General features: G+C 37.7%; 1 protein-coding gene across 3 annotated transcripts in view; it reads right to left on the bottom strand.

Moving 5' to 3' along the window:
• Nucleotides 1–657: 657 nt before the first annotated feature.
• MBNL2 (muscleblind like splicing regulator 2) overlaps nt 658–23,901 on the bottom strand; it is a 161,513-nt gene continuing 138,269 nt past the window's right edge. For 2 of the 3 annotated variants that reach the window (XM_028148944.2, XM_028148947.2), the window contains one exon: nt 3,337–3,423. In XM_028148944.2, the coding sequence (XP_028004745.1) occupies nt 3,409–3,423 (15 nt within the window). In that variant the 3' untranslated portion in view covers nt 3,337–3,408. Of the gene's footprint in view, nt 3,424–23,901 lie in introns of all 3 variants that reach the window. The other variant, XM_008143990.3, reaches the window with a different exon arrangement.

Below are 23,901 nucleotides of genomic sequence, written 5' to 3'. Positions count from 1 at the left end.
CGAAACTGATATATATTTTTCCTTTTTGTTGAATTTATTGGACTGACGCTGATTACATTATACAGATTTTAGCTGCAACTTCTACAACACATCGTCTGCACACTGTATTGTGTGTTCACCACCTCAAGTCAAGTCTCCGTCCATCACCATTTATCCCCCTATACCCTCCTCCACCTCTCTCCACTCCCTCCCTCCCGGCCCCCGCTCCCCCCGCCCGCAGGCAATCACATCGTTGTCTGTGTCCATGAGTTTTTTTCTCTTTTTTGCTCAATCCCTCCACACACCCCAACCCCCACCCCCAACCTGACAGCTGTCAGCTTGTTCTCTATCTGAGAGTCTGGAACTGATATTTTGTTCCCCAATTGGTTATTGAGTTCACACTTCTTCATATTCAGGCAGAATCCTGTAGAAGAGGGCTGAGTGGATTTATTTTTACTTCTAATTTCAAAGAATACTAAAAATACTTCTAAAATGATCCTTTTAAATTGTTTTTCTTGTTTATAAAAAGCCAAAAGCAAAAGCAAAAACGATCAGTCTTCCATTTGAAGACTAGAGCTTGCTCTCCTTTGAAGTTACCAATTGTTATCTTTGTGAATGTCTGAACCACTTTGGCTAATTATCAATCTGTTTCAACACAAAAAGGAGGAAGATTAGAAATCCTTTTAAATGCTTCTTTTATTTCATTGGTTGTACATTGGGTGAGTGAACTGAATATTACAACCAAAACATAGAATTGATACAAATTAGACTCCTGTTTACACTGTAAGGTAATGAATGAGGAAATTCTTTAAGTGTTACAGAAAGGTTTAGTAGAAATGTTACCAGTGGTATGGCTAAAAGAATATTTCGGTGAAGTGCTATTATATCCTGAAAACCAAGAGTGAAATGTAGTTCCCATACAAGTGGCGAGTTCATCTCTTAACTACAGTATTTGTTGAATTGCTATCTTCATGTCTTGGATATAGGTGATTTTGTTTTTGTAATTAAACAAAGCATTTAAGATTTATTCATCATAGTCAGACTTCTGAATATAAACAAACTTTTGGCAAATAATATTTATACAGAAAAATAGTTTTAGATCCTCTCAAATCCCAGAATTATTCTATAAAATTACATTATAAATAAATAAAAAGCAAAATCTGTTGTACATATATTTGTACATCTATGCATTTGCCTTGCCTCCTCCTTTCGTAAATGGCATATTTATGACTCTTTGCATATTATAATCACAATTCTGGAAAATGGATATCATAGTAAAAATACAGTCCTCTATATTTGCTTGGGGATACAGGTGATGTTGTTGATGCTCATTAAAGGGCTGAAAATAGTTGTGTGCTAATGATTTTTAACATCAAAATCATGAAATAAAAGAAAAAAAATAAAGACAATGTTACAACAATTAGTCTACAAAAATATTTCAGTGATCACATAATTTACCTTTAGTAATGTATACTATGTATTCAATGAGTTTAAGTGAATTAACAAAGACAAAAAGAAAAAAGAAGATAAGTTTGAATGTTTTAGGCAAGTTGTAGCATAACTACATTGTTATAGTTGAGAAAATTACAAATATCAATAATACATAAAGATGAAACTACCAAAGAAATACAAGTTAGATACAATACTTTCCCACAAATTAAAACAAATGTTAACAATACAAGCACTATGTAAGATTACACTTAGAATGATTTCTTCTGATAGGGTTATCAAATCTATGATATAAGATAAAGAGTCATTAGACTTTGACCAACATTAATTAAAATGGTGAATTTCTTTTTGACTAAAAAAAAAAAATGATATGGTTGGTGCATATAGTTTTCAGAACAGGCTGTGAGGCCAAAATTTAAAATATTTTACATTCAATCTCAAAAGTCAAAATACTTCAATCACTAATATGTTCACAAAAAAATGGATGTTTTAAACAATTACATTTATAACAGCTGTTTCATTTTTTAAACAATAATTTAAAAACTACATAGGTACTGTATATGCTATGTGCAACATATAAAATGTGAAATATGAAATATTTGGTACGATAGTGCTTAAAATAAACTTCAAAACAAACTTTCTGAACAAAATTTAATTGTATCGCTATTACCTTGAAGAACAACCAAGTATTAAAAAAGTAAACAACATTAAAATATGTTTCATCCATATATAGTATATATATGTATGTGTATATATAATATGTAGGTACTTGTATTAAAGTTTTTATACTTTTGAGACATAAAATATGCTTTAAGGTGAAAGAATTAAAAGAACTATTTTTTTCCATGCTGTAGTCAGTTACAACCCTTTAATCCAACTTTTTTGAAATGCAGAACAGTAATGGATTTTTTATAAAGTGAAACTACCTACTTTTTGTTTACATAGTAATTTAGATTAAAGTCACAGTCAAATTTTCAGTGACTAAACTCAAACTTACTTAAATTAGAATATTATACAGATCTCCTCACCTACAGCTTCCTTATTGGACTAGGTTTTTAGTTTAGAAGAGTTATTCTGTAACAGGCAAACGGATGGTGAGTTTGAAAGACTAATCCATTAGATTAGACTCTTGACATGGGCCTCTCATTCTTGTCAAGCTGGATGAAGTCTGGCAAAATCTAGGCACTTCTACAAAGTCTCTCTTATAAAACAACTTTAAAAATATACTTGTAAAATAATACCTTCAAGACTTTGTTTGGTGGGGTATGAAGCTCATACCGTGCAAAGTTTCTTTTGCAATCTAGTTAATGTTATTCTAGAATCACATGATTCAATACGGCATCTCCAGGCAAACAAAATACCACACTTTGATGTGTCCCCAGTACTTGTGCTTGAATTTCCATTCAAATTTTAGACCTGCAGGACAGGTATCAGTTTTTTACTTCACTTCTCATTTTTGCTGCAGCATTTGTGTCAAGAAGTGAAACATACCCTTTGATCCAGTGGGAAAATGAAATGACAGTAATTGGAGTTGGAATTGAACCTGCCCTTGGAATAGGTTTTAAACTACTGCTAATTGTTTATTGCTAACTTTGAAATATTCTGAGTCGAAATGAGTAAATTGGTTGGACTTTCTGCATCAGCTATAGTTATGGAGATAAGACAATATTCCTAGGACAGAAACTATGTTTAGAAATCCTTTCAAAGTAAACTTGATCCTTTATGTCTTTAAACATCACAGCTGGTCTCAGGTAGTTAACTATCTTAGGTTGGAATATACTAAGCATACCATATTTAATACTCATATATGATATAGCAGCACTAGCTCCTTAGAGTTGTGGTCTGTCCAGAAGAACTAAATCTTTATTTAGCATGCAGTTTGTGGCAATTCTATTGAGGAGGAAACAGGATAGTATGTACAGTAACAATGTTTAGTTATTCTCAATGCAGATTCTTGGCATTCCATTCCATTTCTGCTGATTACTTCAGAATTATCTGTTAAAGAAAAAGATACGTGCGATTTAGACATTCTTCCATGAGGGAAAAGAATGAGTGTAAGTTCTACTCTTTGGAAATAGACATTTAAAAATAGGATTTTTCTTCAACTTTTCATTATTTTTGTGCAATTATAATTTTGCCCAGGCCCCACCCTTCATGGTGAAAATTTTAAACTTAAGCACTCTGCTGTGTGGCCACTGTAAATGATGATTCAAAAGCACAGTATTTTCTGTAAAACTGTGACAACATATATGTGGACATACAGTGTGTTTAGATCCTAATCTCCTTTTTTCCATATCTTTTTATTGTATGTTCACATTATCCTTCAATTAATATTTGCAAAGGTGATCAAAGAATTAGTCTGTACATAAAAAGTTGTTTAGTAAATTTTAAATATATTTAAAAATGTATAATCAATTATGTATTTTTTATTAACTTACATTTATAATTCAAAGACGTGTTCCCATAAAAAATAACTTTGTTCCCAATATATAACAACAAGTTTCAAATTCAGGGAATGTTTAAATGTCCCATATTAAAGAGAAAAAGAGATAATATTCCAATAAAGCTGTTATAACATTCTTAATAATCTAAAAGCACAGATACAACTAAACTATCAAATGCAAACCATGGTCTGTGGAGTTTGATCCCTAAGTTCTTTTCCAACTCCACACCCTTGCGAAGGACAGGGAGTTCGCCCTGTGTGACCCAGTCCATAAATGCCAAGCTTAGAAGTGAAACTTATAACACATTCTAACAAAAATATTTATTCTTTGTGCAATGTCTTGACCAAACTTTGTGCAATGAATAAAGAAAATGTTTGTTTACTAAACAGTCAAGAGTCTTTGTTTAGGAAATAACCAGTACAACTTTGTTATGGTCAAGGTCAGCTAATATTCCTGCACACTGGGATCCACTTCTCAATACAAGCCTCATTTCTACAAGTATAATTTTGTGTACCATCATGTTAGAATTCATACATGTGGATATTTTCCCTTTTAGTGGGTGCTCCTACAGTTTATATCAAACAGTTGTAGTATAAACACTCAATTAGTTTCTCCCATGAAGTAAAAGCATCTTTTATTTTATTGGAATGTACAGATGTGCCCAGAATTGATAAAAATAGAACTGATTTATATTGAATATTTATACTAAATGGAAACTCAGAACTTCAGAAATGATTATTCTATTTTTTTAAAAAAAATTCTAGAATTTAAAATTAACTGGGAAAAATAGCATTCCTTGTTTCATATACTGATAGACAAATAAAAATAATGAGATATTATTTTATATGTAAATAACAGTATTTTTGAACAGTCATTACAAATAGCTAATATTCAAATTCTTCAGGTGGTTATATTATAACCTCCTCATTAGATTTAGATTTGATTATTAAATAGGAATTATTCTATTTCATCCCTTAGCTTCAATGATGCCTGTAAGGTTTTCAAATAAAAATGTGTCCCAGGATATCAAATCATGTCCTGTTTTTTTTTCTTCTTCTTTGCTTTTACTTTAGCAAGAGTCTCTCTAAAATAGTGGGGGGAGAATCTTGTGATGTCTTAAATGGATATGCAATAATATATATTTTAGAATATAGTCACATTAAGGCTTATTAACTGAAACTAAAATTCCATATAGAATGACATTTCTAACCATTTAAAACAAAAAGTATTCAACAGAGAGCCCAGCAATGAGCAAATGTGTATTACAGATATTAGTGAGAACAATGCTTTGGACCTGTACCTGACAAAGAGACATGTGCGCCACCAAGGTTAATTGAACTGTAAATCAGCCTTGAAGTTAACGGAAAGCATCAACTGGACTCACCCAGACTGCTTTTCCCCTCTGCCCCAGCCTACACACGATCCATTATATGGATAAAGACATAAATAAAAATGACTGCCGCTACTATTGAACTCTCGGCAGTTACTACCGCATTGCATCTTGGCCAGAAAACTCTGCCATACCCTGGTCTGTGTCTTTGGCTATCTGGTGGGCTCTATATGTGGCATTAAAAAAATGAGTGAGTGGGGGGGGGTTGGGGGGATAATGGGAGGGCGGGTAAAGACACATATGTAATACCTTGGTCAATAAAGAAATTAAAAAAAAAAGAGTAACCAAAAAAAAAAAAAAAAAAGAGTCATGCTCCTCGCAGCTGTGAGCTTCAAGAAGTTCAAGAGATTTGCTCTTAGAAGATAGGAAAGGTTTGAGTGTTTATTTTGGTGGTAGGATTTTTCTTGAAAATATAACTTGATTATTAATTTTTTTTTCCTGAGAAATGTAGCTTGCTCGCACAGTCTGAGTTAAGTGTACCCTGGGGTGAACTACATTCTGGAAATATAGACAGAACAGGAATCCAGGTGAGGAGCAGTTACCAACCAAGTGCCTCTGATATAACTATTGCCTGTTTGATTTCCACTTCTGATGTCGGAAGACCTGACAGGACAGGCACTGAGGCCCACTGGGAGGGCAGGACAGTTCCCAGCTGGGAGGATACCTCTGGAAGGAAGACAAGAGCCAAGTGTGTGTGTGCGGAGTGGAAGGGTGTGGAGAAGCCATTTTGAGGGAAAGAGAGATCTTCTGTGTAGTTTTTAATATGGCTTTTCTTTAGTCAGATTGTAGTTTTGATTCGCACCAAAGAGATATAATTTAAAATAGAATGAGCAGATCTATTTTGTGTGTTTCCTGTGGTTTCTCCTCAGACATTCCTGCATACTAGTTTTCTATGGACATATAAAACATGTTCTTTACATAAAAACTTCTTCAATTTCCATTGCAATGTTAATGGTCACGAGGATCAAAAGCTTCAGAAGGTGCCTGGGTATTTGAATGTAGATACAAGAGATAATTCCTAAAAGAACAGGTTTATAAATGGCCCAGGAACATGGGCTATGAGTCTGACATTGACAAACTCAAATTTTGTGCCTGTCCATTAAAAAAAAAAAAAAAAAGTGTCCTTGATAGTGTGGCTGTCACTGTTGTTCTTCCTGCCCTGTGCTTGTCAAAGCGGAGGCTGATTTTCAAAGCTCCTTCCTCCACCTCCAGGCACCGTGGCCCATGTTTTCCTGGAAGGGGCACTTGGAAGTTCTCCTGGGGTAGGTACAAGTCAGAGAAATAGGCACCAGGCTGGGTCCACTAAGAGCCCCCTCTCTGAAGCATCATTGATGTCTGTTTTAATTTTAATAGACTGCTTTTCCAGGAGGCGCTGAGAAATTTTTACCAGAGCCCTAGGAGCTGGGGAAGTGCTGGCAATCCCATTTCGCAGACATGGACAAGACAGCACCAACAGTTGTAACCGGCTGCCGTGACGTACCAAGGGCTTGTACAGGCCAGCACGAGCATAGAGATGTTAGCTCACTCTGCTTGCTGGCGTGGGAGTCCCCTGCAGGGCGTAGTGACAGTCTGCGATGGGACTAGGGGAAACAGCGATTCCCAAGAGCATGTCTGTACCTCTTACAGTGCCAATGGAGGTGGGTGTTTAGACCTTCCCCGAGAGCTTGGGAACCAAGGAAAGGGTAGACAATAGCGTGGGGTCTAGAGCAAAGGGAGGCTGGAGCACAACTGTCTGGGGGAACAAGAGGGAGAGAAATCGCTGAGGGACTTGTTGGGGCTGCTGGGCCGCTCCACAGGGCATCCTTGCCTGGGTGGCCGACCACATCCTCTCCCAGCCCTCCTCCCGATGGGTGCTGCAAACGTGTCTGCTCACAGCAGCAGAAGCTCCTACCTAAACATAGGGCCGCTGCTTATGTTAATTTCCATTCATCTCCCTGATGGACTAGTCCCTCAAATAAGTATTATTTTGTATAACAGAACCATGACAAAGAAGGAAGGTGAAGTATTGAATAGGACTAGCCAATCTACTGTGGTAAATCAAAATCTTGAACTGGGAGCATTATTTTCCATTCCTTTTCTACTAAAAGGAGGACACACAAAAATGGGAATAGCTGATGCCCACAAAATCGGCAATTCTATTTTTAAAACAAAGGCACGTTTGATTTAAATCATGAGTGCTTTCATAAATCTTTAGTGGACTATCTATTATAACAAGAGTATCTGTGATGCAAATATGAGTTGGCTGCAATAGTGTCTGCTTATCAATGAGCATCTCCTCCAGGTGGTTGGATTTAAGAATCTGATGATTCTGCTTAATTCACATCCATAAATTACTTCCATATGACCCAATGCACACTTAGTCTTATTTTTGTTTACTGAAAATAAAGCATGGATGGCCCCAAAGAACATCAAATGGGTTGTTCTCCCATCAAATGGGTTATGAGCAACCATTTAATACTCCCTGCAACCTCAGAAGTTCCTACCATTGACTCATAGTGCAATGGCAGTCAAGCTTGTTAAAAGAGGGCTGGGTTAGGTAATGCCTAAATACTAAGCCTTTGGGACCAGGCAGGAAAGGTCCATGAGTGAGTGGGTCAGGTAGGGAGTCCAATTCATCTTTATATCCCTAGTGTCTAGGATAGGGCTGGGTACATAGGAGGTACTTAGTAACTGTTGGTTGCGCAGAGGGCTGAATCAATAAGATTTACCGAGGACACAATGCCACAATGTTGGCATCAACAGAAAACTAGTGGACCATTCACAACTGAGATGTAGCCATGGAGGCAGGAAAAGAACCTTTTAGATAGTCTACACATAAACATTCCTTCCCATTCCTCCACTCCTGTTATATATAGATAAAAGGAAAAATATTCTAGGCTGGGGGCAGAGTCACTCACAGGGGGTGGAAACATGGCAGATAAACAAAAATGCCACCTGGAGAAACTTCTGGTTGATTTCTTAGAAATCTTTTCTCATGGTTACAAGACCCTGTTCCCTCAGGAAATAATTAAAGAAAGGATGTTTCACTATCTTAATATATATATATATATATATATATATATATATATATATATATATATATATATATATATATATATATATATATATATATTTCAGAGAGGAAGGGAGAGGGAGGGAGAGAGAGAAACATCAATGATGAGAGAGAATCATTGATCTGTTGCTTCCTGCACACCCCACACTGGCGATCGAGCCTGCAGTCGAGGCATGTGCTCTTGATGGGAATAGAATCCAGGACCCTTCAGTCCACAGGCTGACACTCTATCCACTGAGTCAAACCAGCTAGGGCTCATTGTCCTTTTAAACAAACCTTACTACTGGTTTAAAAATAGAAAACTGAAAGGAATTCCTAAAATTATGGCCCAGCAAAGGAGGCTTGCCTGTTCCCGACATCTTTTTATTTATTCAGTTTTCTTATTCTGTCACACATGTTCCTCTTCACTATGCTCCATTGGTATTCCTCCCTCCTGCAGTTTCTCCACTGTTTAACTTTCTCTCTGTCTTTTCCCCAGTACTCCACACATCTTCTCCATGGCAGCCATCACTGTCTAGAATGTCCTGATTTTGTCTGAGAGGCAAAACTTGTGAAGTATTTTGTTTGAAGCAAATTGTACAAAGGCAGAGAGACATTTGCACCATTTTTGGCTGCAAAATAAATCTGTGCTTAATCATAATATCAGTTACTAAAGCCAAATGCAAGTGTCTTTGGTCAGTTGATGGACATAGTTACCAGAGCAATTCTAATGATATGTATTAATAAATGAACAATTTCAAGAACTTTGGCCAATTTCAAGACTATTCATAAACTTTAATTGTGTAAAATGTTCAAAGATAATTAGTGGTATAAAAAAAAAGACACTTTGAAAAAATACTCATATTTATTACTTAGGGGGAATATTGTCCTGAGGCAGTATTTGACCTGTTTTCAAAAGGGATTTTTATTTATGTAGAAAAGGCAAAAACTGGAGCTGTGGGAGAAAATTCCAAAATATGACAATCAATGTCATTCTTGAGATCACTTTAAGGTTGGTTGGAATGTCCACAATGTTTAGCAGACCTTAAAGATTATGTAGTCAGGATTACTGTTTTGCCCTCTGTCATGAAGAGAAGGTTTACATTCAAAGCTCTAATTCCTCTGTTTTAAATGACATCATTTTTTGGATGACTCATTTCTGTCTAATATTTTCCATTCTGTAATATTTGGACAGAAAGAATTTTCAGATATACTTTCTAATATATGAAAATTATCATTTAAAATATTAATAATTGAGTTTTTGCACAAAAGGCAATAACCTGACGTTAATGAAGATTACTGATCAGGGTCCACATTGATATTATCTGGATAAAATACACATACTTTACAAATTCTTGATTTGAGTAAAATCTTGCTCCTTGCATGAGTCCATGTCATATGTGGAAACATCTAGACTCTTGTGAGTATTTTAGTGAGGCCTTGATATGATCCTCTTCTCCAACCCAAACCCAGCCCCTTACAATCCCAACTCCCCTGAGAGAATTCTGAGGACCATTTCTGTTGCTTTCATGGTGAGATGGTGAGATGGGAATCTAGTCCTCACATCATCTAAACATCTGTATATTAGCCAAGGGGGACTTTTCACCTATAGGATATAAATGAGGAAGAGGGTAAAGCATACAAGAGGAGACTCATTTCTTGTACTTTCCCCTGATGCTATAGAAGTGTTTAAAACAAAAACACATTCAGAAGTCTAATGTAATTGTTCAGGAAGAGAGGAACTACTGAGACCATGTTTGGACTGCATGGGCCAGAGGCTCAAACAAAACACAACCCCAGACTGGAAGGGCCGCACAACAGCCAGGGACAGAGAAGTAGGCAGACGAAGCCACAGCATCCAAGGACAAAGAGAAAGAGGGTGGGGTGAGTGCATCTGATGGTCACCCAGGAACAGGTCCCAGCTTTTTTCTTCTTATTCATCACCTGACGTTTTTGTCTTCACACTATACGTTACAAACACATTCCTACTCTATAAACCTTCCCCAATGAACATTCCAATCACAGAATTCACCATATTATCATGGTTCCTATACTGCCAGCAGATGGAGAAGGCGCAAGTCTTTCCTATCACACACTTTTCTGGGAGCTTGAGTTATGAATGTGCTTTTGGTATCTTTCTTGAATCCTTAAGGTATAGAAACATCTGTGAACATGGTTTTTGGGCAGTTCCATGCTGTTAGCACAGTATTATCCATGAGCAATGTCATGAGTTAAACTATTGTAGACCAGTCTAGATGCTTAATCATCAAGTCTGTCACTGTCTCTATAGGAAAATTATTTAAGGTCCAAACTAGGTGATAAAGGAAATTTTGAACAAGCAAACTTTTTAAAAATTAGGGATTGTCTGCATATAAAAGAAGGCTATATTCCTCTACTAAATCAAGAAACAATATATAATATTGGGGCCACACTACTTAATACAATATTCTAAGCATTATAGAAAATATTATAAAATCTTTTTATAAAATACCAGAGGCCCGATGCACAAAGATTCGTGCATGAATGGGTCTCCCTTCCCTGGCTGCTGGCACCACCTTCGCTCTGGCTGGAGCCGCCTTTCCGCCTTTGCTCCAGCCCAGAGCCGCCTTTTCGCCTTCCCACGCTGCCCAGAGGCCCAGAGCAGCTGGGGCGGTGTGGAACGCCTGCGTCGTCACCTGTATATGCAAATTAACCCACCATCTTTGTTGGGTTAATTTGCATACTCACTCCTGATTGGCTGGTGGGCATTGTGAGGTATGGTCAATTTGCATCTTTCTCTTGTATTAGTGTAGATTATATTTAGACTATTTAGAGTGAGATGATTTATAGCAAGATTCCTTGTGAGTGAAGCTAACTGGGATTAAAAAGGCTGCCCAGACCTGAGACTATTTCATTGAAGGGGGCCTCTGGACATGAAGGCAGAATCTAAGAAAACTTCTTTATACTTTTGAAAAACTGCTTGTGTAGCAACTGAAAAGAAATTTCCTAAGTATTCATTTATACCTGCTTTTTTCAATATTGGTTTTGCTCCCAGTAATACACTGAAGATTCAGGCCAAGAAAAATCACAAAAAGAAGGTCCTGTTGGATTCAACATAAAGTCCTCAGTTCGGTTCAATGCCCTGCCTTTGTATCCACTACCATTATGTTAGACTTAGGATCCTGGGCACATTTTGGCTGTATTATTCATTTTAACAGTGGAGCAGAATGTATAATTCAGCCTGCTAAGAACTGGCTTTTAAGACACTACAGGCAGAAAAGTAACCAAATGCTATGATGCAGTAAAAGGAATGGTAAAATTAATGTTATGTACAAGACATGAAGTATGTCTTTTAATCATATTGCATGTTTCTTGGACTGGTGGGATGACAGAGCCATCTAACAAAATTTCCAATGAAATTTGTTTTGTTTTTAGTTTTTTGCCTCTGTGTTTGCATATGAGAGAGAGAGAGAGAGGGACAGAGAGAGAGACAGAGAGAGAGATTAACAAAACCACTCAATTGTGTGTAAAATCATGATGCAAAGGAAAAATCAAAAAGAATCCTGGGGTGGAATTTCAGGAGGTTTCTCTGTGCCACCAACAAGCTTTGTGACCCTTCTGAGCCTTAGTTTTTGACTCTGCTTGTACCACATTGGCACCTCTGTCGCATGGTGGGGTAATTAAACCAGGTTACCATCTGTCCTCCCTAATAACTCCCCACGAAGTGCCAAAATATCCTGGTATAAGAGATAGCAAAATGGAAACCAAAGGAAGAAAATATATAAAGAATGAAAGCTTCTACATTCTTTTATTTCTTTACTAGAGGCCTGGTGCACGAAATTTGTGCATGGGGGGGGTGTCCCTTAGCCCAGCCTGCACCCTCTCCAATCTGGGACCCCTCGAGGATGTTCGACTGCCTGTTTACAGGGATTGGGCCATGGGGGTGTGGCCAGCCTGGGTGAGGGGTTGAGGGCTGTTTGCAGGCTGGCCAAGCCCCCCAGTGGGGACCCTCACCCCATGGAGGTGTGGCCAGCCTGGGTAAGGGGCTTTTTTTCTTTATTTTTTTTCAGCGCCTCCTTGAGCGGAGGCCAGGGCCGGCTGGAAGCAGGTATCTGGGATTTATTTACATTCTATAATTGAAACTTTGTAGCCTTGAGCAGAGGCCAGGGCCAGCCAGGATGGGTGGGAAGCTTGGCTTCCTCCATTGCCGGAGGCAACCCAAGCCTCCTGCTCGCTCCAGCTCCGTGGCAGCTGCCATCTTAGTTGGGTTAATTTGCATACTTGCTCCTGATTGGCTATGGGTGTAGCAGAGTGATGCTTAATTTGCATGTTTCTCTTTTATTAGTGTAGATTACTAATTGTCCACCATCAAAGCTCAGTGGGCTCTTAATAAACATCTACTCAGAAAAAATATGAAAATGTGTTGTCATTGAGTCAACAGTGGGCATCTGTATGGCATGACATCTTAAAAATATTTTTTAAATGTTATCTTTATTGTTGAAAGTATTATAGATGTCCCTCCTTTTTTCCCCCATTAACCCCTTCCACCCTGAACCACTCCTCCCAGCCACACTATTGTCTGTATGGCATGATATCTCAATATAGCCCCAGCTTCTAACAGACATCACTGAGGAAAAATTTTCATTTGCACTCAGTTACCTGCTTTTTTGAAAACAGAACTCTTAAAGGAAAACATGACAGCAATAAAGAATTTTTAACGTGAAAAGAGTAATTTTATATCATGGATTTAATAAAACAAAAACTCAAGTATAGTTAGACATCTTTCTTCCCAATCCTAACCTCTTCTTCTTTGGAGAAATGTCTATTCAGATCTGTTGCCCAATGTAGGCATATCATAAAATTTGCAATTTTAACCATTTTTAAGTGTATAGTTCATGAAAGTCGCATTAGTTGCACTCACATTGTTGTGCAACCATCACCACTCTCCATCTCCAGAACTTTTCATCATTCCAAACTGTAACCCTGTAATTATTGAACAATAACTTTCTATTCCCCTTTCTTACCATACTTAGTTCCTTCTCTACCCACCTCTCCCGCACTTCTTTACCTCCTTCTCATTTGTGGCTTCAAAATGGTTTACCTGGCTCTTCCTGTATGCTCATCTGAATCCCTGGGCTTGCTCTCTAATCTAGCTTTATGGTTTTACTTAAATTAAATTAACCTTCTAGTGGCTCCTTTCACAGTTGCCTCCACCAGGCTGCCCAAAACATTCATTCTTAACTAGTGATGTTTAGTTAACCTGAGATTGATAAGTAAGGCTTGGTGGAAATAGTGGTAAAAAATTGTACCTCTATTTTTAAATTATTGTTGTTTAAGAAATGAAAGTCCTGGATGAGGGACTTCTCTTGGTAGACTCTTTCTAGCCAGAAATTATTTTCCAGTTTGCCACCCAGGGAAGGGTGAGATAGCACCTTGTCCATCTGCTTCTCTAGCTCTTGTTTACTGGACTGAAATGAGAATTTCCTTGTTGGTCTCATCAACCAACAATATTTTCCAACCACTTCAGACACCACACTTGGATATTAAAAAGTTCTACTAGAACTTTCTTCTTAAATTGTTAAAACTTTAAAAATTAATAGTTAAAACTCAGTAGATACAAGTTTTTAAGGGAATCATACAAAGAGATTAATCCCAATCTACATTGGCCATCATAATCTCTAACCAAATTCAAATATGGTGGGCACATAAGAGAACAGGATTTGGAGGCAGGCAAATCTTACTTCTAAGACTTTCCAGACACTTCCTACTTCTTTAATCTTAAGTAAATTATTTCGTTAAGACTTGCTCTCCTCTGGAAAATGAATATGACACTTCACAGAGTCCTGTTGAGTATTAAATGAAATAGTGCATATAAAATCTCTGAAGTGTAATAGTGGCTTTTGATGAATGCTGGTTTCCTTTTAGTCAATTTAAGATTCATAAACCTAAATAAAATTTGGTTTCAACTCTATTTAAATAAGCATTCAAATAATAATATTGCCTGATTTTACATTTAAATATTACATGATTTATATGGGCACTTCCATAAACTTGATTTTTAATGAGACAAAGATTTTTAAAAATGTCAAGTACACTTACTTCCTGTTCTGTATATGTATATCCTGACCTGTCATTGACAACTTAATATAGGCTGAATTTCTCTATTTATTTATGAAAATATTAATAATTTCAAACTAAAATCTTTTATTATAAAGACATTAAAAGTCAGCAGTGTTTGCTGATCAGGGTCAAGGAGTCGAAAATTAACATCTCATAAGAGGCAGGATCCCCATTCTTTAAAGTTAGACCCAGTTCAAACCAGCTCCTAGGCCTAATAGATATGTTACCATGGGTAAATAATTCAACCTCTTTTATTCTTATTATTCCTCATATCTTTAATAGGAATTAAACAAGTGTTCCTAACTCATGAGTTGTTGTGAAGATTAGATAACATATTTAATGGGTGCCTGGTGGGAGTAAGCACGTAATGCTACTGTTATCATATGATAATATTTCACCTATTTTAATTTCCTAGGCTAAGCCACAGAACATGAATATTTTGACAAGGTATAGCAATTACTAATAAATCTTAGGTCACTGTGCTTAGAGCAAACCACTATTTATGAACACTCTGCACACCCAGGCTTGTCTAATAAACATCTATACTTCAATTTTCAAGCCTTTACTTCTTCTCATACAGGTACCCCTCCCTACACAGCAGAAGGAACAAGGGAACTTATGAGTTGATGTTTTTGTTTTTGTTTTTGTTTTAAAAAGCAACTCTAAAACACCTTTTTTCTAAGGCAAAGAAATACAAGAGGATTTTCTTCTCATTCTCCATACACTCCTTAGATTTCCCTATTTTAACTCCTTTTCTTGTTCAAGGCCACCCTTGATGTTGCAGTTGTCAGAGAAGAGCAAAGAAAAGAAGATGAACAATAAGAATTGATTTAAGCAATTCCTTTTCTCCTAAATCCTCATAACTAAAGTGGTTCTCTGGCCCTTTCAAATATTTCAGTGTAACAATGACAAATATTGAAAGAATGACTAATGGAAGTGCTATGACATTATTACTGGAAAAAGTATTTGGAGAACAAGAAAGAATTGAGTTTAACATCCCTGGGTATATTTTTGATTTCTCAAAAACCTTTCTAAATTCTAAGGAGGAAGCAAACCTATTGATTGTCCAAAAAAAAAAGTGGAGCTGCATATTCGTGATGGATGGTGGTTTGACGGTGGGAAGAGGACTAAGCATGTTGTTAGGAGATGAATTTTTAACTCTCATATAATTTTGAGTGAATCATTTAACCATTCTAGTTCCTTCTTCTCATTGTAAAATGGAAGGTGAGGAGCTTGGGGAAAGTTCTAAATCTGGTTTTGCTACTTTAATAGATGACCTTGGGCAAGTGTTTCAGCTTCTTGAAATTGTAATTTCCTCATCTATATATTGGGGATAAGAGTAGACCCTTACAGAGCCATTGTGGGCTTTAATAAGATAATTCATATAAAAGGCTTAGGACAATGTCTGGTATTTGGTAAGTGCTTAGTAAAGGAGAGCTGTTGAAGGGATTAGCTAAAGAACTTATATGCATACTCCATGGACACAGACAATAGTTTGGTGAAGGCCAAGGTAGTGGGAGGCGCTGGTGGGAGAAGATGGGCAAAGGGTGGAGAAAAGGGGGACACCTGCAATTGTGTCAACATTAAAAAATTTTTAATAAAGCCCAGCTGGCATGGTTTAGTGGTTGAGTATCGACCTATGAACCAGAAGATCATGGTTCGATTCCAGGTCAGGGCACATGCCTGAGGTGCGGGCTCGATCCCCAGTGTGGGGTGTGCAGGAGGCAGCTGATCGATGATTCTCTCTCATCATTGATGTTTCTGTCTCTCTCTCCCTCTCCCTTCCTCTCTGAAATCAATAAAAAATATATAATTTTTTTTTAGTAAATAAAAGAATAAAAAAGAGAGCTCTTGAGTTATTTTTGTGCTGTCTGTCTGTTTATGCATACACACAGAGTGAGGCAAAGTAGGTTTACAGTTGTTTGTATGAAAAATAATATAATAATTAATAAATAACAATACTAAAATAAACTGTGTTTTGAGTACTCACCACTATAAACCTACTTTTGCCCCACCCTGTATGGTACTTTGGGGCTCTGTAAATGATCATTTAAAGCAGTTTCTCAGGAAGGCACAGAAAGGGAAAGAGCAAGCACTACTCTAGGCAGGATACAGATAATTGGGTTCTGGTTCTCTTACTGTTTATGTAACTTGGGCAGGCCACCTTGCTGATGTGGGCTCCTGTTCCAATTTATAATGTAACCTGCATCATCATTCTCCTTTTATGTGCTATTGTAGAAATAACGCACGATTGTGGTAAGTTTGCTGTTATGACTTACTGCCTTTCATTACTTTGTTGTAGTTGATACAGATCTGGCGTCACTCCTGCAAGGCCCGATGTCACTGCGACTGTGGGGAAATGGGTGACATTTTACAATGACCAGTTTAGTGATGCCACTTCTGGAAATGCATTGTGGTGAGTAGTGAAGAGCATCTGAATTTGCTTACAGGAAGCTCATCGACATCAACTCTGAGATCTTTGAAAACTCCAGAGCAAGGGGAGTGATGATAAGAATAATGTAATTTGATGACCTAAAGTAAAACAGACCAAAAGCTCTAGTCTGTTACACCTCATGCTGAAGGGTGATGGGTTCTAAATGCTAGAACAGCTATAGTTTTTCATAAACCAATGTCAGAAAATACCAGTCAACACATGTGTCCGTTACAGTGCAAATGAGAGTGGAGATGTGTCAACAAGAACCATTCTTCTTATCTAAGTGACTGGGACAGCTGTCTGTAGAGGGTGGGAGGAGAAGTCGGTGAAGTCCACAGATGCGATAGACCTGGAGAAAAGCCACTGGGAGAGCAAAGGGTCAGAATGCCTCCTGAATTGTCCTGACTCTTGATTACTTATCACCCCCATGTTTTCTCTGTTCTCTCCCAATTTCAGCAACATTCATCAATGAAGAGCTTCCTCACCAGTTAACCTGCACTCACCCTCTCCCAGCTTGTATCTGCCCACTCACTTCCAGTAGACTAATGTTTCCAAGTCTCTCATTTAACATTTGTCCTGCTCTCATCCTGCCATTCAAGGCCCTCAGTAACCTAACTTCTCTTCACCTACTCCACTGAATTTTCTAGCACTGCCCAAACGCACTGTCCCCTTTACTCTCCCACTCACTGCAGCATGACCTGGAACACATCCTTTAGCCCAGATCTGACATAGTAATAGCTGTTCCATCTGCTTCTGTTGTGGGACAAAGTCCTAGACTGATTCTGAAACTCCTGTCTGAACCTCACAGGCTATGGGGGACAATGTGGTTTAAGGGTAAGAGAGCATTGACTTCAGGGTCATATAGACTTGAGGTCAAATGCTGGCTCTACTATGGATTAGAGCTGTGGCCATTCTGAGCCTTGATTTTGTCACATGCACCAGATGGAGAATAGGACCCCTCTGATCTGGTTAAATGTGAACGCATATCAAGCATAATGCTGGTACCTTTATAATGCCAGTTCCCTTTTGCCCTCACCCCACCCCTGCCTTCACCCCTTAACTTTCACACTACTCAGGAGCAACCTCACCTGTTCATTATCTGTCTAATTCCCTCACTTCCCTCAAGACCTATCTCCCCACTCTAGGGATAAAGCCCTACCATGGAGCTTGGTCCTTCCCATGCAGTAGTATTTGAGTATATGACTATGTGACTTTGTCTGATTGCTTCACAACTCTTCACCGAGGCCGTAAACTCCCAGGCACCTCCCTGCACTGGTAGCTTCTAGAATGACCAGCAGACTCAGACCTTGGAAACCACTGCTTAGAGGGAATGCAAGAAGAGGCTGGGACATAATGCCAATTTGTCTTTGACACACAATGGTGTCATATCTGGTTAAGTGGAGCGACAGCCAGGTTAGCTTGCTGTTCTTATGGGGAAGCACTAAAGATCTCTCCTCTCCATTCACTCAAAAGACTGGCAACTTCCCCAAACACACAGGCGCAAGTGCGAGAAGGCGGGCAGTAGTGGCAGAACTTGGGGAGGAAAATGCATATGAACCAAAATTTTACTCCGTTTGAGCAACTTTGAAATGAGACCCCTTTCATCTTTCACCTCTTGGCAGTGGGTCTGAATTCCTGCATTGCAGTGAGTCTTTCCTCTAGAGCTGGAAATAAACACACACATATACAATGAGCTATATATTACTTCTGCTCAAAAGAGAAAACCTCAAATTAGAAAACCTGAGCCTGATTTCATTACCATCAACAAAAGTCAAAATACTATAGGGAATACGATTTTTCAATCTCAAAAGATTCCCCCAAATTCCATCAAAATGCAAAAGAGGATGGGATTTGAAGCACACTAAGTAGGACAATCCACCCGGCAGTACAGCTCCACATAAGAACCCTTGACATTTTCTCTTCAGCTGCACGAAATTGGAACTGATATTATGTCTTTAGGTGCTGTATACCAAAGAATTCTACCCAAGTGTCTCACCAGGAGGTGTAAATTATTCATGGGAAATGAAAATGTACTAGATTACAACACTTATATAACTTAGCCTTTCCTTAGAGAATCTGCAAATACATTTATTAATTTAACCTCATGGCAGACCTGCAAAGCAGCTGCTTCTGAGGCAGGAAAATAAAAGGTCTATTGTCTTCTTATTTTCTGCTTTCTTGAAGAGAAAAAAGTAACCTGCCTCTATATCCCTCTCATAGAGCCCAGTCCACCTAAGACAGAGTACCCCTCCCACCTCTCCTCTGAAAAATTTTGAACACACTAGCAAGTCTGGATTCCAGTGCCCGAGCCACACTGCACCATGGAATTTAGACTCAAATTGCCAAGAAGCTTGAACTAATAACTGAATGCAAATACTGTAATTTTTATAGTTTTTTTTTTTACTTGAAGAGACACAGCAGGCTCCTCCCTCCCCCCCTCCCCTTCTTTCTCTCTCTCCCTCTACACACACACACACACACACTCACTTCTACCTCTCTCCACAAAATATTTGATGTGGCAATTCTGCCTCATTTAAAGCAACCAGGTCCATTACTGAAACAGAACCCCTTCTATAGTTGGAATATCAGCAAAATGCTACATTACAGGTGGCTAAAGAGCTGTAGCAGTGGAATGCTAGATAGCGGTCTCAGCCCGAGACCAATTCATAAGGTTTGGATCTGATACTTGCTGTCTCGGCCTTTCTGGAGTGTCCTGGGGCCCAGCTGCATTCTATAATGTTTCCAGGAACCAGCAAACAAGAAAGGAGTCTTCAGTTTGATCATCCACACACAGAGGCCGGCCGCATTACTGAGTATTTCAGGAGAGGTACCTGACAGGAGTCTAGTCCTCCCACATGGGGGCTTTGCAGAACCATGATTTTTCTTGGGAAGAAACAGGCTCCAACTTGGTCAAATGGTGAATATGGGGTGTTTAATGCCTCCTACATTTGTCTGAATATAGTTCCGACAGATGGCTGTGAATAATAGATGTTTTATACAACTCTTTGAGATGAGAGTTTGGGTGAAACATGACCTTACCTTCTAGATTTCTTGGTTAGTATAGGCTAACTTACATACCCAAGAATCTGTATACACAAATAGCTTTGAAGTTGTATTCACATTTATATGTGAGAAATAAGTAAAATCTCATTATTTGCTTTCCTCTTTCCTGTCTAGTTATCTGTAACAGGCGAGACAAAGCATAATATATGAATCTGGTTGCATGTAATTATTTCATATTTCTGATAAGATACTGTTGAAATGTATTGTAGTGAATTTGTATCAGGCATGTCTGGAAAATGGGATTTTCTGACTTGTCAAATTTTCTAGGAAATAAAGGGTTGTGGGTATATAACATATTATTAACAAATTGTCACTAAGCTCTTCCTAAGGCCAACTTTCTGTTAAATGAATTTAATCTTTGGGGGAGGGTTCAGAAGATGTGACCTTTAGGTTATGATTTTAAAGAGGAATCGTCACTTTTTGAAGATGTGATTGTTGGTTAACATATTGCCAGAAATATAATTTGATCGCACCAGCTTTAAATGCATAACCAAAAATCCTAATACGTAATGTGTAAGAATTTTTCTTCGTAGTGTGGACTCATGACCCAGAATGAATCAGATGAATAGTTGCTCCCACTGTCCACATAGCCCTAACCTGGGCAATATATATTTGCACCAAATCTGAAAAGACTCCTCTTTTTGCTCAAAGGTCTGGAGGTCTTTGAGCTTCTGTGGCTATGAAGTCTCATTTAGGCATGGAGATGGGAGGCACATGTTAGGGTAAGCACACTGGAGGCATTTGACCATTGAGTCCACCCAGCTGCTGTTCTTGAAGGCATTCAGTTCAGGTCCTACAGAGGCAATGTCCTGTGGTTAATCTTTCATGTCAGCCCACATTTCTTTTTGTCGTGTGACATTTGTTTGGACAGCTTTTGCCATAGTATGAAATAGTTTTTCTGTTTCTCTGTGGCTAAAAGTAACTCTCCCTATGTCACGGGCAAAGGCAAGACAAAGTAGGTCACCTTCCAGCTGCCCCAGTTCCAGTTTAGGCTCTTGTGAAAACCTCTCAATGGTCTCTGCAGACTCTCTCGCCTAGAATCCATCTTCTCATTCGTCCTAGAGTTCTATCCTGTTTGAAAATTCTTCAAGGGCCAAACCCTTTAACCTGGCACTTAATCCTGCACAATCTGAATCAAACCTACGTTGTAGGCACTCACTCCTGCAAACGGAAGCTCTGACCAATCTAATGATAGTTCTTCTCTGCTAAACGTTACACTTTCCCACCTTTGTGCTGGTCATTATTTCTATCCAGTGATGATGCTTTAAGGAACATGCAGGCAAGGTCCTTGATTAATTCAGAGGAATTACATCTAGTGCATTCAGGAAAAGTAAATCTAGTTGCTGGGGTTCAGGGAAAGACCCAGGATATAAATTGTATTTTAATTCTGGGCATTCCAGGATGTGATTCAGTAAATGGAATAATTCTGTATATAGAAGGAGAAACTAAGACTTAACACATATTTATTTGGAAATTCCCCTTTTGAAATAGATTGTAGCCTTGAAATAAAAATAATAAAGCAATGACAGCATAGGGTACTATAATAATTCAAGTTATAGGAATTCAAATCTACACTCTCATTTTATTAAATAAAATGTTTTAGAATATGAAAAACTAGGTAATCCAGTTACTAAGCTGTTTATCTCTACCTCTTTTAGTGTACACTCTGAGATTAAATTTGTTTCAATATAGGCATCTATAGAGTTGTACATTCTGACCATCTGCTAGTAGGCTTAAATTGGCCGATTTAAATGGTATTCTCATTTTCAATTCTGATTTCCCTTGTTACCAAGCTATTTGTGAGATGACTGGCAGAAGCTAGGAGTAAAGTCTAGGACAGTGATTCACAAAATATGCCCATGAACTTGGTTTCACTAAGACGAATGACTTTTTTTTTTTACTTTGTATTTTATTTTTTACTTATCTTATTTGTATAGAAATTATTCATAATTTCCAATCTACTCACTGGTTATAGTATTACACTAAGTATTACTAAATGGCTACATATTTATAATTAATATATACTACTATATGGTTTTTAAACATGACCTGGCTATTACATAACTAGCTTGAAGCTATGCTCAAATTCAGTTCATCTCCCAGTTTAGGATTCATCTTTAGTTGAGCTGCATTAGCAAGATTCCTCCCATTTTCTCATCTAGCAACTGCTGTTGGGTCTCATTCAAAAGATAGTTTTATTTGTGGAAGTGACTTCTGTGTATTTAAAATTATAGAGAGCCGAAACCGGTTTGGCTCAGTGGATAGAGCGTCGGCCTGCGGACTCCAGGGTCCCAGGTTCGATTCCGGTCAAGGGCATGTGCCTTGGTTGCGGGCACATCCCCAGTGGGGGGTGTGCAGGAGGCAGCTGATCGATGTTTCTCTCTCATCGATGTTTCTAACTCTCTATTCCTCTCTCTTCCTCTCTGTAAAAAATCAATAAAATATATTTAAAAAAAAATAAAAAAAAATAAAATTATAGAGAGAGGCAGTGGAGCATGGCGGTTAACGGCAAGACCTCAGGAGACAAACTGCCTGAGATTAAATTCCAAAACCATTTATTAGCTGTTTATCTTTGCCTAAGGTAGTTAAACTTTGTTTCAGTTTTACCATCTACAAAATGGGAATGATAATAACTATACTTATAAGACTATTGTAAGAATTGAGTATATCTATATGTAAGTATCCTCTCATTTAATATAAAACATATGATATGACATCATATATATTGAGAGAAATCATTTAGAATATCTTTCACATAATAAGTAGTTTGTAAAAAATAATAATAATACTGTTATTATTATTATTATTATTATTATTAGGTATAATTTGTATATGAAAGCCCAAAGATCTTAATTTACTAATAGGAAATAGCTGTTAGTACATTTGTTTACTGTATTTTTGTTTACATATCTACTCGCAGGTAAATAACCAAAAATTTATTTTATATTTCCTAGAAGTATTTGGATTTTGTCTTCATATAATTCCAAACTACAAGTCTAAGTTCAATTAAAACTTTCATCGCTGGCACTTTAAGCCCTGAGGTAAGAGTTTATAGATTTATCGCTTGTTCATCTTGACTCACCAGGGGTAACATGTAAAGAAACACTGAACTGGAGGACCTGCCATAGGATGTTTGGGTCTATCTTCTTTCTCCTGTGAATGACTTGTGTCTAATTACAAATACCTATGAGATTTGAACTATTTGAACTGACAGTCTAAATTGATCAAATGAATTGAAAAACTGTCAAAATCCTTCCACATTTTGTGTTAAAGACAGATCTCTCAATGAAGGAAAAGAAGGCAGAAGGCTTATCATCCACTGAACTCTGAGTCGGTACCACTTTCTGTTCTGGTTGTGTTTACCTTTATAAACTACTTTGGGCCTAGCATAACAGGGGAGGAACCATAGGTTTATTGAATCTTGGAGCTGGGAAGGGTTTCAAGGAGATATAGTTCTAACCTTCCTTTCACAGATGAGGAAACTGAGATTCATTTCATTTAAATCACATATAATTCACATAGATATGATTCATTTAGAGTTTAAAGGGTGAAATATCAAGGGGATAAACTTGTCACTTCACAGTCATCAACAATCTCTGAATTCTGAATTCTTGGGCACTAAACAGAATTTCCAAGTTCTTCGGTAGCTGCTTGGTTCTTTGAAACTTGTTGAAAATACAAACAGAATATCATATCTGAAAGTTTATGTTTACTACTATTTCTTTTCCTGTGGTTTCCATGTGCAAGCAGAACTTCATCAAGAGCTGCTATAGGATTTCCCATCATCACTGAAGTGCAATCCAGCAACTATTACATGCAATACTACAAAACATAGACTCTGGGATTCTTGAAGCTACTGTCAGGAACTCTTTTAATGATATTTCTTTTGACTTAATTGAAATTAAACTTGTTAGCTTCTTTACCAATTACGCTCTGCTGTGAAATGATATATTTTAGCTTCTGAATATTTCATACTTTTTACCCCATCTCCCTACACACATAAATAACACTA

This window comes from Eptesicus fuscus, chromosome 8 (genome assembly GCF_027574615.1).
Source record: "Eptesicus fuscus isolate TK198812 chromosome 8, DD_ASM_mEF_20220401, whole genome shotgun sequence".
NCBI classification, from domain to species: Eukaryota; Metazoa; Chordata; class Mammalia; order Chiroptera; family Vespertilionidae; genus Eptesicus; species Eptesicus fuscus.
Note: the sequence above shows the minus strand (reverse complement) of the source record. Positions and strands in the feature narration are given on the sequence as shown.